At 37.6% G+C, this 16,683-nt stretch overlaps 1 protein-coding gene across 2 annotated transcripts; it reads left to right on the top strand.

The window, feature by feature from the left end:
- Positions 1-11,328: 11,328 nt before the first annotated feature.
- On the top strand, positions 11,329-13,257 carry LOC132063038 (uncharacterized). Of its 2 annotated transcripts, none has more exons than XM_059455479.1 (3): positions 11,329-11,457; positions 11,869-12,095; positions 12,441-13,257. In XM_059455479.1, exons 1-3 carry the CDS (start codon positions 11,369-11,371, stop codon positions 12,467-12,469), a joined length of 345 nt encoding a protein of 114 aa, XP_059311462.1. In that variant the 5' UTR covers positions 11,329-11,368; the 3' UTR covers positions 12,470-13,257. The 2 variants fall into 2 exon arrangements, with proteins under 2 accessions (XP_059311462.1, XP_059311463.1); XM_059455480.1 differs by having other exon boundaries at positions 11,363-11,457; positions 11,872-12,095.
- The last annotated feature ends 3,426 nt before the right edge of the window (positions 13,258-16,683 follow it).

Genomic DNA, 16,683 nt, shown 5'->3' with positions numbered 1-16,683 from the left:
ATATGAGAAATATCATATCATGAAGCAAATAAGAATCATATACATACTCGGAACGTAAGAGCGGAGTTACCCCGAAGCATAAATTATGTCATATCTTACGTACGTCTAAGACATGCCAAAGAAGGAAAAGGTAAGCCTTACATACCTTAGCCGCTTCCTAGCTAATCCGAACTTACGTCTCGACTTCTCACGATCTACAATCATGCCATTAGGTATCAACCATTAGCCATAACACTTAAGAATTCAATTCCAAATTAATACTTTATCTACAAAAATTTCGGGCAAGACTTCCCCTATAAATTGGACATCCCCGAGAATTCAACTCGGCCAAATCATTATCAACAATACCAACCAACATAATAACAACATTGATAATCAATTCCAAACACATTCTAACATTAATAACTCCTTTCTATATAATTCGACGACATTCCATTTATATTCCAATAAACTACATACGTTCAAGTCAACATCGACATTCACATATTCAAATACTAATCCGAGATCATTTCATCAAGATTCAAGAATATTTCAAGTAATCCGCACAATATTCAAATCAGCCCATCCAACATACAAGGCAACCCGAAACCTTCCAAGTCCAAGTAAACATCGACGACACATTTCTTTTCTTCTAAACTCATAAGCTACACCAACAATTCAACCATTGACAACATTATTATCGTAATTACAAGAAAATATATTTGATTCACCTTGGCCTCCAAAAACAGCCCACACACGGCCTTGGCAATTTTTTCCAACATCAACCTACACAATTCCTATGCACACCTACACATCACAACATGTTCAAACCATTCACAACAACATCAACCAAACACCAAATAGCATTAGTTCTTCATTCCTACCCTACACAATATATATATATATATATATATATATATATATACACGGCCACAACCATGACTCCATATTTTCATGGACTTCATTAGTTTCTACATCTCACAACATGCACAAATCATCCTCAACACATGAAAAGAAGATTGAAACTTACCTTTTCTCTTCCACCCCTCTTCCTCGGCTAGGACATGCTTGCAATAACGAACGCTTTGCTCACTTCAACGACTAATCCACGTTAACGCGGACCCTCCAATTGGTAGAAAAGCTACGAGGAAGTAAATTTTCTAGGCCAACATGGGGAGGCACCACTCTCGGCCATATCCCTTGGCCGAGAGTCTCTCTCTCTCTTTCTTTCCTTTCTCTTGAATTCTCTAGAATTGAAATAATGAATTGTGCCTTATGTTATTACTCACACACACACACACACACACACACACACACACACACACACACATATATATATATATATATATATATATACATATGCACATGGCCGGTCATGTGCCATCTTTTTCTCCTCTTTTTTTTTTTCCACTTTTCTCAAATTTTCTAGATTTTTCCAAGAGATGAAAATAATGAAAATGACTTAATAAGTCATCTAATACTACACATATTCTTCATACATGTGGCCTATGGCCCACAAATCATGTGCATGGCCACATGGTTATTTTTTTTTCATGAATTTAAATTCCAACACTTCACTTTTGGCCCCAAATTTTCATGAAATATCTAACTTTCCATCCAACCAAATTCATAAGCACTTATGTCTGAAAACAAAGTCAGAAAAATAGCCTTGTCTTTAACTTGTCGCAACTAACTTAAAAAAATATTATGTCGTACCGAATGCGAGATATAACATCCTTCCCCCCTTTAGAACATTCGTCCTCGAATGTTCAACTAGTCGTATAGGGTCTTAAGGATCTCGAGGGGGGGTTTCCTTTACTTCCATAACATGTAATCTCATTTACCAATCATATTTCTCTTTCATTTCCTCCCCAGGCTCGTCAGTCATTTCCTTTCTGTTGTCATTCCGTCACGGTGCCTTAACGGAAGCTACGTCTTTAGCACGCAACCTTCTTGCCTTACAATTAGTGTAATAAGATTCGGTGCATCTCGAGTTAAGCTCTTCCTTCTTGTCGAATCTGATTACGTTCTTCACGGATGATATCTTCAAGCATACCCATTCGCCAGTCTGGAATTCTAAGTGTCGATACCGATTGTCGTCATATGATTTCTGTCGTTTCACACACAGCTATATATATAGTCTACTCGCTCTAACCATTATCGATCACTTGCTTAAATCGTCTTACCGTTTTTACTTTAATCATCTTGTCACTCATTTTCAGCACATCGTCTCATGTCATTACCTTATCTTTAATCCAAACTCTTCTATCGTCCCTTTGCTCAGATCTTGCTCTCAATTTTTCCTGTCACGCGTGATGTTGCAATCTTTACCCGAATGTACGAAGGGGGGTCAAATTATTCTAAGAACAGCCTCAACGTAGCTTCACTAATCCTTATGTTTCACTTTATCTCTGCCTCTTTTCTCCTACCACCAGCGTCGGAATACGTTTTTGGTTCAACCACAAGCATGTCCTGTTCGTTCTTAGTACTAGTTCCACCTCGGTAATTTATCTCAAACCATCCTAACATCTTTCCTTAATGCACCTAAAATATTATCACCGTATTGTTGTTACCGACCCTAAACTTTTCCCGTTAAGCATTTACTTGGTCTCATCTCCAGTGTATAATATTCGTAGGTAACATGCCTGCCCTTGCACGACCTATATATTCAATCTTAGTCACGATCGTTCCTTCTCCTGGTTCATACTATTTCACACCTTACTTCCGTGCTTGCATTTGCTAGGAGTCTATCTTGTCATACTCCTTTTCCCTGCTTTTCTTACTTTCTACCATAGGAAATTTTCTACTGCTAGCAACCACTCTATTGCCTATATCTTAACCTCTAATCCCGTATAGCCGTACTACCTTTCACAATGTCTCCGTAAGCTACTCGTTACTTTCCTTTATCGTATTCCTTCTTTAAGTCTCCATTTTCTAATATCACGTTATTCCGGATACTTACAATTAATTCTCAACGCCATCTCGATTATTACTCCGACTTCTATCCCTTTACTGCTGGCTTTTCGATCTCCCTAGTTTGTCTCAGCAAAGAGCTTTACCTGCGGCCCAAGCATTCGTATCCAGGACCTCGTAGCGTCGATTGTCTTCGTCTTATACTCGTATCACTCTCCCTCGCTTCCCCCCTTTAGGGGTGTACTTATACTATTTTCCGTTTATGCTTTGCGCTACGTCCATATTTCCAATCTTGATTAGATAGCACTTTTATTTCGACATTTTAATCCCCTTGCCATCCATTTACTCACTTTCTTTCTTTTTCACATATTGTTGTATTAACACTTTCCAAGCTTAACTTGTAATGAAACAACATCGCCTTGCCTTGTAACATTTACACTCTTTATATATTTTTCCCACTTGAACCTCGTTACTCTGTCCGATTAATGCCCTCCATATACCGCCATGTTGATCACCGGAACACATATACCCGCTGATCTACCATGTATAGGATATCTCGTGCGTACCTATGTACACATATAGTCCCTACTATCTTGCTTACAAGATATCTCCATACACTATTCCAACTCACCCCAATCCTAGAACTGTGATGCACTTCCTTCCTCTTTATCGGTCTAATTCGTCCCGTTCTGTGCGACCTCCTAAGGTTTCCGCCCACTCCCGACTCTTAATTTGTCTTTAAGTCATTCTAACTCCTCATTTACTTCTGTATCCGAATTTGTAGAACTTTCGTAAAACTTCCCGGGGTCACCCATCCCGAAATTGCTCTCACTCAAAGACGCTTAACTTTAGAACTCCGATGACATACGATGCTTGAACGCTAATATGACCGCGTCCACTTCACCGCGTGACCTCCGCCACATAATCTAATATAAATTGAAGTCTTAACAAATTTCAAAACGTCCTCGTAACACCTCTCTCCGAATTAGAAAAGGTTTTACTCCTCCCGACTCCACAATTACCATTTTAACCCTTTTAAATCCTCGATATTCAGTCTTTACCTATGGATGTGACTACTTTCCGTCCCAGACTTCCAGATTCTCAACGGTGAGGAATACACCTCGATCGCCGTTACTTATGATCACTCGGTCATCACCCTCCGGATTCTGTTCTCATTTTTACCTCGTTCTTTGTCATTTCTATATCCGAGTCTTTTATCATCCCGTCACTTCTGGCACCTGGATCCTTGACTACGCGTGTCATGGTCTATTACCATGCCGTTGTCTCACTCTCTTCTTATTTCCTCCTTCCGATTACCTTTCCTTTTCTCATACTCGCTTTCATTTTCGTTGTTGTATAATCCTTATTCCAGACTTCTTCTACGGAACTCGACAAGTCTTCCTTATTCGTTCTATAGCTTACTTTCCCATTTCACGCTTGTCGTTATATTCTAGCGACATAGATCACGTCATAGCTTTAGCCGCTTTCTCACTAGGCTTTACTTATTTCCATAACAATTCTCCTTATATTCATATTACATCCTATTCATAATCAATCCGATAATATAACGCTTCTTAATCCTTTACTCTTTCCGGTCAACTTTGTCCTCATCGTTCCACAGGCTGTCTTATCTATACATTCATATTCATCGCAATTCTTCCCCTCAGTACTCTCGCCTTAATCATACCCTTACCTCTTTTACTATAAGCTCGTCATAATTCGTCCTCACTTACCAATTCGATCGGTACCTTAAATAGCTCCCTATCAAGGTTTGCCAGTCTTCTCTAAATCATCTCTTAGTGTCATAAGCCCTTTTCAATCTCTCTGTACCATATCAACATCGACCTTGTAATTATTATTATCCCCGATTCAATAATTAGCTTCTTTCTCGGTGTCGACCGTACTCGTAGCTTAGTCAATCAAATTTTTTTTTTCATTACTATTGGCACGACCTTCCAAGACATATTACAAATCTATATCTTATTTTCATTTTATTTCTGGGAAAATTTCAGCAGAGTCTCCTCTAATCAGAATCGTTACTATCTCAAAACTCGTATATATAAAATACCAACAATACCTCACATATATATAACATATATATACATATCGCATCATATCACGGCCTCACAGGGCTCCCAACATCGTCGACAGTACAAAAATAATAAACATACCTTGTATGCCCAACTCAATCGGCACCTGTCACACTTTCTTGCTTACTTTCCCTTTTTAATCTCAACTTGTATTTCAATCGTACTTTAACATCTTACCTGACATATGTCTTGCATACCTTTGCTTACCTGCGTACTTCATAGCCTCAAATATCGTTAATCGCTTTCTTCTGTCGATGCCCTTTCTCTGCTGAAGTCAAGGGTTAGTGTCGCGAATCTCATTTCCTATAACTTGGCTCTACGGCACGATCTAAGATGTCAAAGAAGAGTAACCATCCTAAATGCGCCGTAGCCTCCTGTTTATAAATGTGGCGCGCTTCACACCATAAACAGGACTCTACCGGACACGACTTTGCAGACAACCCCTAGGACGAACCGCTCTGATACCAATTTGTCACACCCTAATTTTTGTTAGGGCGTGATGGGCACCCGACCCTTATTTAGGGCCGAGCGAACCCGTTGATTCACATAATACTCATAATCAGACTGGACCTTTAAATCATAACATAGATACACAATGAAAGTTCTTCGGAAATGAACATGCTTTTTATCCTTTTCAAATCAAATAAAATTTGTAACGTATAGAAACATATAGAACTTATAGTACAATGCATAATAACACATCGGCTTATATAGTCGCTTACATAACCGACATCTTATACCCACGACATTGTCTGCAAAGTCTCTAACATAGAACAAACTGACGTAACATAGTGCTTTGACTCGGCAGCACTCCGAAGGAACTGGAGCTCGCCAATCCCGCTGGAACATCTTCTAATAATATCCTCAGCTCATCTGGGTGTACCTGCGCGGCATGAAACGCAAATTTCCGAAGAAAGGGGGTCAGTACGGAATATGTACTGAGTATGTAAAGCATGAAATACAGTAAGCGGGATCATACTGGAGTAAAGAATACGGAAAATCATAAAATTTGCCTTCGAAAAGATTTATCATGCATATCAAAATCATCTAATCATCATGTATACATATAGCGTGTCCCGGCCCTCTAATGAGGGACTCGGTAGATAAAATCATATCATAATCGTATCATTATGTCATCGTACATATATACCGTACCCGGCCCTCTAGTGAGGGACTCGGTGAGTAAAATCATATCATAATCATGTATGCGTACGTATATACATATATATACATACCGTCCCGGCCCTCTAGTGAGGGACTCGGTGAATAGCGTGTCCCGGCCCCGCTAGCAAGGGACTCGGTATGCCATCCTGGCCGCCATCTCCATCTCATCACATCATCATATCATCATACATATATATATATATATATATATATATATATATATATATATATATATATATATATATATATATATATATAGCCCGCCCTCTAGTGAGGGACTCGGTGAATAATGCAGAGAAGTTGCACGAATGCGTACCCGGCCCGGACTCGGTGAAAGATGCATTGAGGCATGCACGAGCGATTAGTCGAAAACCATATGCACATAAATCAACATCATAGACTCAATGAAGTGAGTAGTCGACGCTCGAGAGTCAAATCGGAGATCATGGTAAGTTCTTTCAAAAACAAGTCGTTAGGGCTATACCAAAGTAAATCTCGGCCCTTACGTATATACGTCAAACCAACTCGGCCCGCACATGAAAGTTAAAGTCATTACACATTATGGAATCATTTGTGAGCGTTTCAAAGCAATCCGGTTTTGTTTGCGAAAGTTACGGACGTTTTTAGACATAGGATCTTTTAAAAACGAAATTTTTATACAATGTTTGAAATCCAAATATACATAAGGCTTAAGGACCATATGAGAAATATCATATCATGAAGCAAATAAGAATCATATACATACTCGGAACGTAAGAGCGGAGTTACCCCGAAGCATAAATTATGTCATATCTTACGTACGTCTAAGACATGCCAAAGAAGGAAAAGGTAAGCCTTACATACCTTAGCCGCTTCCTAGCTAATCCGAACTTACGTCTCGACTTCTCACGATCTACAATCATGCCATTAGGTATCAACCATTAGCCATAACACCTAAGAATTCAATTCCAAATTAATACTTTATCTACAAAAATTTCGGCAGCACTTCCTCTATAAATTGGACATCCCCGAGAATTCAACTCGGCCAAATCATTATCAACAATACCAACCAACATAATAACAACATCGATAATCAATTCCAAACACATTCTAACATTAATAACTCCTTTCTATATAATTCGACGACATTCCATTTATATTCCAATAAACTACATACGTTCAAGTCAACATCGACATTCACATATTCAAATACTAATCCGAGATCATTTCATCAAGATTCAAGAATATTTCAAGTAATCCGCACAATATTCAAATCAGCCCATCCAAAATACAAGGCAACCCGAAACCTTCCAAGTCCAAGTAAACATCGACGACACATTTCTTTTCTTCTAAACTCACAAGCTACACCGACAATTCAACCATTGACAACATTATTATCGTAATTACAAGAAAATATATTTGATTCACCTTGGCCTCCAAAAACAGCCCACACACGGCCTTGGCAATTTTTTGCAACATCAACCTACACAATTCCTATGCACACCTACACATCACAACATGTTCAAACCATTCACTACAACATCAACCAAACACCAAATAGCATTAGTTCTTCATTCCTACCCTACACAACATATATATATACACGGCCACAACCATGACTCCATATTTTCATGGACTTCATTAGTTTCTACATATCACAACATGCACAAATCATCCTCAACACATGAAAAGAAGATTGAAACTTACCTTTTCTCTTCCACCCCTCTTCTCGGCTAGGACATGCTTGGCAATAATGAACGCTTTGCTCACTTCAACGACTACTCCACGTTAACGCGGACCCTCCAATTGGTAGAAAAGCTACGAGGAAGTAAATTTTCTAGGCCAACATGGGGAGGCACCACTCTCGGCCAGCCCTTGGCCGAGAGTCTCTCTCTCTCTTTTCTTTCCTTTCTCTTGAATTCTCTAGAATTGAAATAATGAATTGTGCCTTATGTTATTACTCACACATATATATATATATATATATATACATATGCACATGGCCGGTCATGTGCCATCTTTTTCTCCTCTTTTTTTTTTTTCCACTTTTCTCAAATTTTCTAGATTTTTCCAAGAGATGAAAATAATGAAGATGACTTAATAAGTCATCTAATACTACACATATTCTTCATACATGTGGCCTATGGCCCACAAATCATGTGCATGGCCACATGGTTATTTTTTTTTCATGAATTTAAATTCCAACACTTCACTTTTGGCCCCAAATTTTCATGAAATATCTAACTTTCCATCCAACCAAATTCATAAGCACTTATGTCTGAAAACAAAGTCGGAAAAATAGCCTTGTCTTTAACTTGTCGCAACTAACTTAAAAAAATATTCTGTCGTACCGAATGCGAGATATAACACTAACTTTTTACTCTCCTAAGGCAACCTAAACCCTTTACCTTATCCTCATGCCCAGTGACAACCACCAAGACCTTGTGGTTAAGATTAGTTTGACACTGCCTTTAGATTAAATTCCAACTAAACGCCTAGTTAACCACACAAGTTAGCAACTTCAATCAACTCAACCTCGGACCTTAACTATGAAAGCTGTTTTGAATTCCTTTTAGACATCACTTCTTTTAAAAACAAAAAAACAAAAAAAAAACTTGACATTTTATTCCTTATAAACTTAAGTTTAGACTGAACACCAATAGGTAGACTCAAGTAGTTCCCTTTCATTGATTGATTAATCATTTTTTAACAGTCAAAGAGCATATCAGGATCTCATTTTTTAACAGTCAAAGAGCATATCAGGATCCAATCACCCTTTTTAGTCTCACTAGACCCCTTTGAAGACTCAAGCATGAACCAGATATAGAGAGGGGAGGGTCTGGTGACATAAAAATCAAGACTAGATTCTGTTTAAATGAACAATCATGACACATAATCATCTTAGTTGTATCTAGGTGCCCTAATTAATCTTGAATGATCTTACAACTTCATAAGCCAATATCAACCTCTAGTGGACCACTTGGGAGCATATTATACCAAACAAATAGACCTTATTACCAATCTTCCTTTTAAGACTCCTATATCATGTTCTAGAGGTCTGCTTGTTTCATACTCACCTTCAGTGTATAGCATACAGCTATTCAAAGTTATTTTTAGACTAATCCAGACATATTTAAATAGACTTAAATAGACTCAGACCTACTCAAATGCAATCAGACCTCATTCAATCTCATTCTAGTGCCTTGACCACCTCATAAGACTCATATAAGTATGCCTAGACTCTTTAAGCCTTGTTTTAGTCCAGTCATGATCCTTTACCTATCCTAATCATGGCTTATACCACTAATAATGTCATAAACAAAGTATGTAGACTCAAGAAAGGCAGATTGAAGATTCCAAGATAACATAATCTCATCAAGAAAGCTAACAACTACCTTAAACTACTTAAGATGGATCATCATAGTTCTTTAGCAGTCTCTTACATTCAAACGGGATTGATACAACTAAAGTTACTATTATTAATCACATAACCATATTTTATCATGTTTGAAGAATGAGCAGCCAAGTAGGAACTTTAGCATCTAATAAAGCATACAACAGTCAGTACATCTCTATCTATAGAGCAACATCAATAAAATTATCTAGGCTCACCCATTCAGTCCATATTAACAACCACTATTAAGGTTAAACATGTCATTTATGAAGGTATGAAAGTGATCTCTATTTCAAACTCCTAATGAATCTTAAACATCACTTAGGGCAGCATATTACCACTTAATTAAACCCAAGACAATCTAACAATAAAACTAACATAAAATAGACCATTATCACATAACAAAGCTACTGAAAAATAACAAAAATAAGCAACAATATTAAAATGTTAACTTTTTTAAGCGCAGCCGTGGACAAGATTGAATTTGAAGGCCTTTTTGTGCTTCCAAATCCCACACTCAGCCACATCGACACAAAACAAGCAAGAAAATAAATTTTAGAACTAAGAAGAACCTCAACTTTTAAGTCAAAGTTTAAAATTTTAAACTGAGGAAGCTTAAACTCGAAGTTACTTAGGTTTTTTCCCTAATTTTTTTGACCTCTTTTCATGGTGAGGGTGGGGTTCTATTTATAGAACACCAAAATTGTTCAAACCCTCAAGAATACCGATGTGGGAAAACTAATTTCTCCCAGAAATTAACCTTGTAAAACAAAATCTATGGCTCAAAACGATCGCAACAACAAATGAATGGTCAGATCTGAGCCTCGTTGGACTCGATCCAACCCACTCATCCCCAACCAATGAAAATCGAGCAAAATGAACACAGTACAACAAATAAAACAGCAATAATCAACTTTTGACTGAATAATTTTTAAAAGAAAAGTCTATTACTGCATTTGGGAAAGATTCTGGGTGAAAACAACCTTTCAATTAATTTGTTGCACGTAAATAATGCTGCAAAAGCTGTGTGCCTTACACTTAACTGCGATTTTACCATTTTTGGGATGAGAGAGAAGGAGAGACAGGCGGTGACTCGAGGGTTTTTACGAAGAAAAGGGAAGAGAGAGAAGGGGTGAGGGAAAAGGGGTCGTTTGGTATGAATAATGAAAAGGAGATATACCCATTTATCTCAGTACGGGATCGGGCCGGGTCTTGGCCTTTATTGGGCTAGACTCGGTCCAGGTTATATATAAAAAAAATGGCTAGCCTATTTATACATATAATGTATGCATATATATATATATATATATAGAGTAAAGTGGTTTATTTAATAAACCTGAAAAAAACTAAAATATTGATTATTGGTCAATTACAAACAAATTAGGACATAATTAACCTATTAAATAATTTAAAAGCATCCAACTGTGTAAATGAGCTTAATTTTGCGAATATGGCCTTAACTGATTTTCATCTGACTGATTATTTCAATTATGGCCATATTTGGCCTAATTAGCAAATTTCAAAACTAAATTGCATTAATGACCTTTATTAATTTGAGCCAATGAATTGGGTTATTCCAATTAAGAGGCTAATTTTGCAAAAATGACCCCAATTTCCTTAAACCATGAATTGGTTAATTTAATTGTGGCCATAACAAAAAATAATTAAACAATTAAAAATCAATTTGCAATAATGACCACCTAATTGATTAATTAGCCTAATTAAGATAGGGAAAATAACATTGTGTGACTCTTTGGGCCTATTATTTACCCGAAATGGCCAATATTTGGGTTTCTTACCCGAAATGGCCCAATTTCGGGCAAAATGAAATAAACCAAAAAAATATGAAATGCCCTCTCCTCACGCGAACAACACTCTTCCTTTCTCTACACTTCTAAGTGAAGCAACTGCTATCTTGCTAAAATCTCTCCCAATGAAGTAAGTTTTCTTCTTCTTCTCAATTTCTTTCCGCCATTGTTGTTCTAATTTTGTGCTTCATTTTCGTTTTCTCTTTTATATGTGCCTTCATAGTAGCATTTGTCTTTTACAACTGAATAAGCTTCTTCTTCCCTTTTATTAGGGTTTTCAACAGCCAATTTCTATTTGGTTTTGAGTTAGGTATCTGATTTTGCTTTTTAAAGTGTTTTTAGTTTGGTTTAGGGTTTAATTTTGGTGTTATTTAGGGTATGTTGGTTTTGATTTTCTAAGCTAATAGGAGTATACTTTACTTGCATGCATTGTTTTAGTTGCTTTTTTGTGTTAATTTCAGATGGTGATTGTTTCTGTGAGCTTTTTTGTGCATCTTCATTTTTTATGATCCTCATCTTCATCTTTTATCTATTTTTTCAGTAGGTGTGTGCGAAAATCTGTTCAAGTAATCATCGTGGTAATAATGATAATGAAGACGATGATTTTGAGACCCCTGTTGCTCCTCGTGAACAGAGAACCATTTGATGTACCCGCTCGCAGGCGAAGCAAACTATTAAATTTGTTAAGGCCGGCAAGAGAAAGGCCGAGAACGACAATGCAAACAGTAAAAAGAAAAGAAGAAGGTTCCTACTCTAGCCGAAAAGAAGGTATTCTGGCTTTTGTGTAATGAGTCTTTGATTCACATATTTTTTCCAGCTTTATCTTGTTCACTTATTTAGCTTTATATAAACTGGTATAATTATGTATATCTGAACCTTGGTGCTATTTTTGAATGATTTTCCTGTTTTCTAGTCGGGGACTTATACTCGTATAAACTGGTATAACTATGTATATCTGAACTTAGTGCTATTTTGAATGAGTTCCCTCTATTCTAGTGGGGACTTATACTTGTATAAACTAATATAAATATGTATATCTAAACTGAAATTTGGTAAATCATTCTCTCTTCCGATTAATTCTCACTGTTTCTTATTTTACTTTTCCATGTTTAGGTTGGCGAGTACTATCTAGAAGCTGCTGAACATTTCCAAACCAGGATTAGTTGTCATACAAACACAGATATTGTCAGCATTCTGAAGCAATGCTTGACTGAAAAACAAAGAACAAATGTTTCGGGATAGTTGTTTTGGCTACTTCCTCGACTTTCCTCCATTCAATAATCAGAATCAACTCATATATGCTTTGTTACTGAAGGAAATTTCCCCTGATTGTGAAAAAGAGATATGGATTAAACTCAATGGCAATACCTTGCGGTTCGGCATTAGAGAATTTTCTTTGGTTACTGGGTTGAAATGTTACGAAGATGATAACACTGTGTATGATGAGCCAAAAGTCAACAGGTTACTGAAAGAGTATTTTCTCGGAGATGGAAAAAAATTAGTAACGAGGGAGAGTTTGCTTGATCGCTTCAAGCAAAAGGGTTGGAAATCAGATGAGGATGCACTCAAAATGGCCATACTACTATTCGTCCACCATTTCCTTTTCTCTGATGCTAATAAGCATAGCATATTAAAAAAAGATTTTGATATAGTTGAGAGTGGTTAGTATCAGAGGTATGCACGGGGCATAAAAGTATTTGAAGACATGTCCAGAATAATGAGGGATAAACTGCGTGCCAAGTTGACAATTTACAGGCTCGGGGGTTTGCCACTTGCATTCCAAGTATGGTTTTATGAGTGTTGCTCCACGGTTGACAAAACTCTAGCTTCTCATGTTGGCAATATTGTGCAACGCATCTTTAACTGGCAAGTCAAAGAAGCTCCAACGTTTGTGGACTTAACTATTGGGAAATTCATGACTAGTATTTACCAGGTAAAATTCTTGTTTGCTATTTGATATATGTCTATGATTGTGGTTTGAGAAAAGTCCTTATTGACCACTTCAAACGTCTTTATTGACCAACTCCTCACTCAAAGATCCTTAACGATGCTAGCCCGCGAAGAACCACCTATTGCCTTAATTGTCGAACTAGAACACCTCTAACCATTCGCGTGATTATCTCTTTCATTCGATCAACTCAATCGAGTAATAACACCAAAAGAGCAGCAGGATCTGGTCGAATCTTACACAATAGATACAAGGCTCTCAACCCTAGTCCAATATTAGATGAAACACCCGATAGCCCTCTGAGTACTAAAATTTACACTAGCTCAAGTGGAACATATCTCTCCAATCACCTAGCTCTTATTTCAAACGATCCCCTTTTATCCTTAACCTCGAAAAGACCAATCGACTAAACGATCACACCCTTTACTGAATGATATAATATAATGCCACCGCAACCCTTATATGATTCAAGTACCCATATTACTTCACCTCGAGTCTTACGAACCTTAATCCCCCGAACCCGATAGTAAGATGCCTTATCACAATCCTTCAGTTCCCATATCTCATTCAAATCACTTTATCACTAACAACCAACAATCACTCAAATCCACTTGAACCTTAACTAGACCTCTCTCTAAGCCAAACACATCACATAAACAATATCCATATTTCTTCTCGGATTCAGGTGCAACAACCGATAACTCTTTGACTAATTAAATCATCTCGCTCGCTCATCGCTGGAGTCATTTCTATAAGTTAGTCACTAATTTCACAGAAGTCTTCAACTCAGTCAAACTTATCGATCAATCCATGTTCCCTTAGCATTCATTTCATAAACAGAGCAGTCCCACAATATCACCGAGCTCATAATCCAGAATGACTCCTTAGCACCAAATCCCCAAGATATCAAGTGAACCTGCAAACACGGTCGTTACTAAAAGACCACACCTAACCATTCTCGCAAGATCCAATCATCCATAGTAACTATAGCCCGGACGAGCACATCCACCACTTGTGCTCAGCCTATAACTGAGAATGGTCCATTCTAATTCCTTTCATTACATCCCTATTCTGTAGAGTAACTGAAGACCCTTCATACGCACCCCGATACTAAATCCTACGTCCTCACACTTACCACAAAAGTCGTCCTTGTCCTCCGATTCTCTTCATTATCTTAACATGGTCACTATCCTCTTGTCAAAACCAACAATCCTTCTCAAGTTACACTTATGCCACAACCTATCAGACGAACTTAGTGATGCTGAAACTTTCTCATACCAACCATACCTTGACCAAATCATTCTGGCGGAACCATAAATTAACTCCCTCGACTTCCGGGCAACCCACTGTTGAAGGCATAAAGATCACACGGTCCTCTGTATTATCACTCCACCTTCCCATACTGAACTAGAGAGTCACAATAATAGGTGGAACCGAAGTTAGTCACGCATACATGTCATAGCTTCGCATCTCATACCATATCGCTCCACATCATAACAAAATTGTTCGCATAAGAATTTAAGTACTAGTTCCCACCATCCGTGGGACAATAAGACAAAGAAATTCAGATACCAATTTGAATCGACTAGATACCAATTTGAATGAAGTAGCACGAAAGGAATGAAAAAATTAAAACTTTCTAAATGTCCTATAGCCTCTCACAGATAAGTACGGAGCTCATCGTACCGATCTGTAAGACTCTACTAGACATGCTCTTGTGCTTGTAAGATCGGTAACCTAAGGCTCTGATACCAACTTTGTCATGACCCAACTCGTGGGTCGAGTGGGTACCCACACTAACTCTCCTGGTGGGTGAATCCTTCCCTTTACTTAACCGTTTTTAGCTATCACATATGGAAATTAAGTAATAAAAGCAGTCTTAATATCATAGATAAATACTAAGTGCGAAAATACGAACGACACCCTAAAGATCTGGTCAATGCATAGTACAAGATCCACTAACAAAACTACATAAGTTTGAAATGATAAAATACGTAATTGTCTGAAATATTGTCTCGAAACAGAAAGACTGAATCATAAGAGAAGATTTTTTCAGGCCGCGGATCTGGAACATAGCTCACCCTGGAAACTCAATAAGAAGCCTTGGAAATCACCCACGAGGTGCTGACGTGGATCCTGTGATGAACTATGCACTCAAAAAGTAGTGCATCAAGGTAGTATCAGTACAAACACTATGTACTGGTAGGTATCATAGGCCGACAACAATTAGTTCACATATATAAAGAAAGAAATCAACAAGTAGACATGTAAGCAGGCAAGTACAGTCACTAAGCATATTCACACAAGACTCACAGTATTAGGAACCAGAATAGATCTCAGTAATCGCAAGTCATATCCTTGGTGGAAGCCTCTAATCCTTGAGTCCATCAAGTTTCTAATTAAACACTTAGCAAGCACAACTCAAATGAATCATCACCCAAGAAATCAATGTGGAAACATACCATGCAATGATATGAATGCAATAAATAGAATCAATGATATGAGTGGATGTAATATGAGTGCATGTGCGATGCAATGCACTGACCAACTGTCTCATACCATACACACATGCTACGGATGAAAATCCTTCACGTCTCGATAGTCATGACCCATGGGGGACCCGCGAAGTCCATGTACTTGTCACTCCACACACAGCCTAGAGATGACTTTCATATCAAACCTGTACACAATCTTTTGCTCCTAAGAACAACCTCGGATCACGGATTCACATGTTTCTTTCATCAATGTTACCATAGAACTTTAATCATCAGTACCATATCACTTTTGCCATCATCTTTCCATTGGAACCGCATCACATTACCATGAGAAATGTAAGATGAAATACATGCTTGCATGTCGAATTCAACAATAATCATGGGGGTGAATAACCACAACAACATCCGTAAATTAACTACCAATACACAATTATTCCCAGATCTGTGCAATGTCGCGTCCGGAACAATTTCCCTTCGGACCACATATATAACATCAAATAATATACACATAAGATGCCATACGAAATATGAATGTAGCAAGCACAATAATAAAGAAGCCTCGGATGTTTCACTTTCTCACTTATCATCATTAGTATAAAGACACAGTTCAAACCATTGTATCACATGAAATGAGAATGTATGCCGTGCATGATAACCTCATTGACAATAAATCATAATCAAGATTTCATTCGTGCCTTTTCATAAGCGCACATCACAATCCCAACCTAAATCATTATCCTTTCCTTTTCTGATGATAAGTTTCATAATAAGAGAGAGATGAATGCATCACAAAACATAACATAGTAGATAGGGCGACAAGCTCAACATATAACATATGGCGACAAGCCCAATCACGATAATAAGGTTAACAACAATACCAACCTAAGTATCCATCCCAACTTTATACCCGAAA

Source organism: Lycium ferocissimum, chromosome 7 (assembly GCF_029784015.1).
Source record: "Lycium ferocissimum isolate CSIRO_LF1 chromosome 7, AGI_CSIRO_Lferr_CH_V1, whole genome shotgun sequence".
NCBI classification, from domain to species: Eukaryota; Viridiplantae; Streptophyta; class Magnoliopsida; order Solanales; family Solanaceae; genus Lycium; species Lycium ferocissimum.
The sequence above is the reverse complement of the archived record's forward strand: the minus strand, read 5'-3'. Positions and strand labels throughout refer to the sequence as shown.

Excerpts from the sequence above, each read along its gene's own strand:
- LOC132063038 (XM_059455479.1), top strand. The coding sequence starts at position 11,369 with ATGCCCTCTCCTCACGCGAACAACACTCTTCCTTTCTCTACACTTCTA. Across the intron at positions 11,458-11,868 it reads CTAAAATCTCTCCCAATGAA|TAGGTGTGTGCGAAAATCTG; the intron begins GTAAGTTTTCTT and ends CTATTTTTTCAG. Across the intron at positions 12,096-12,440 it reads CTACTCTAGCCGAAAAGAAG|GTTGGCGAGTACTATCTAGA; the intron begins GTATTCTGGCTT and ends TTCCATGTTTAG.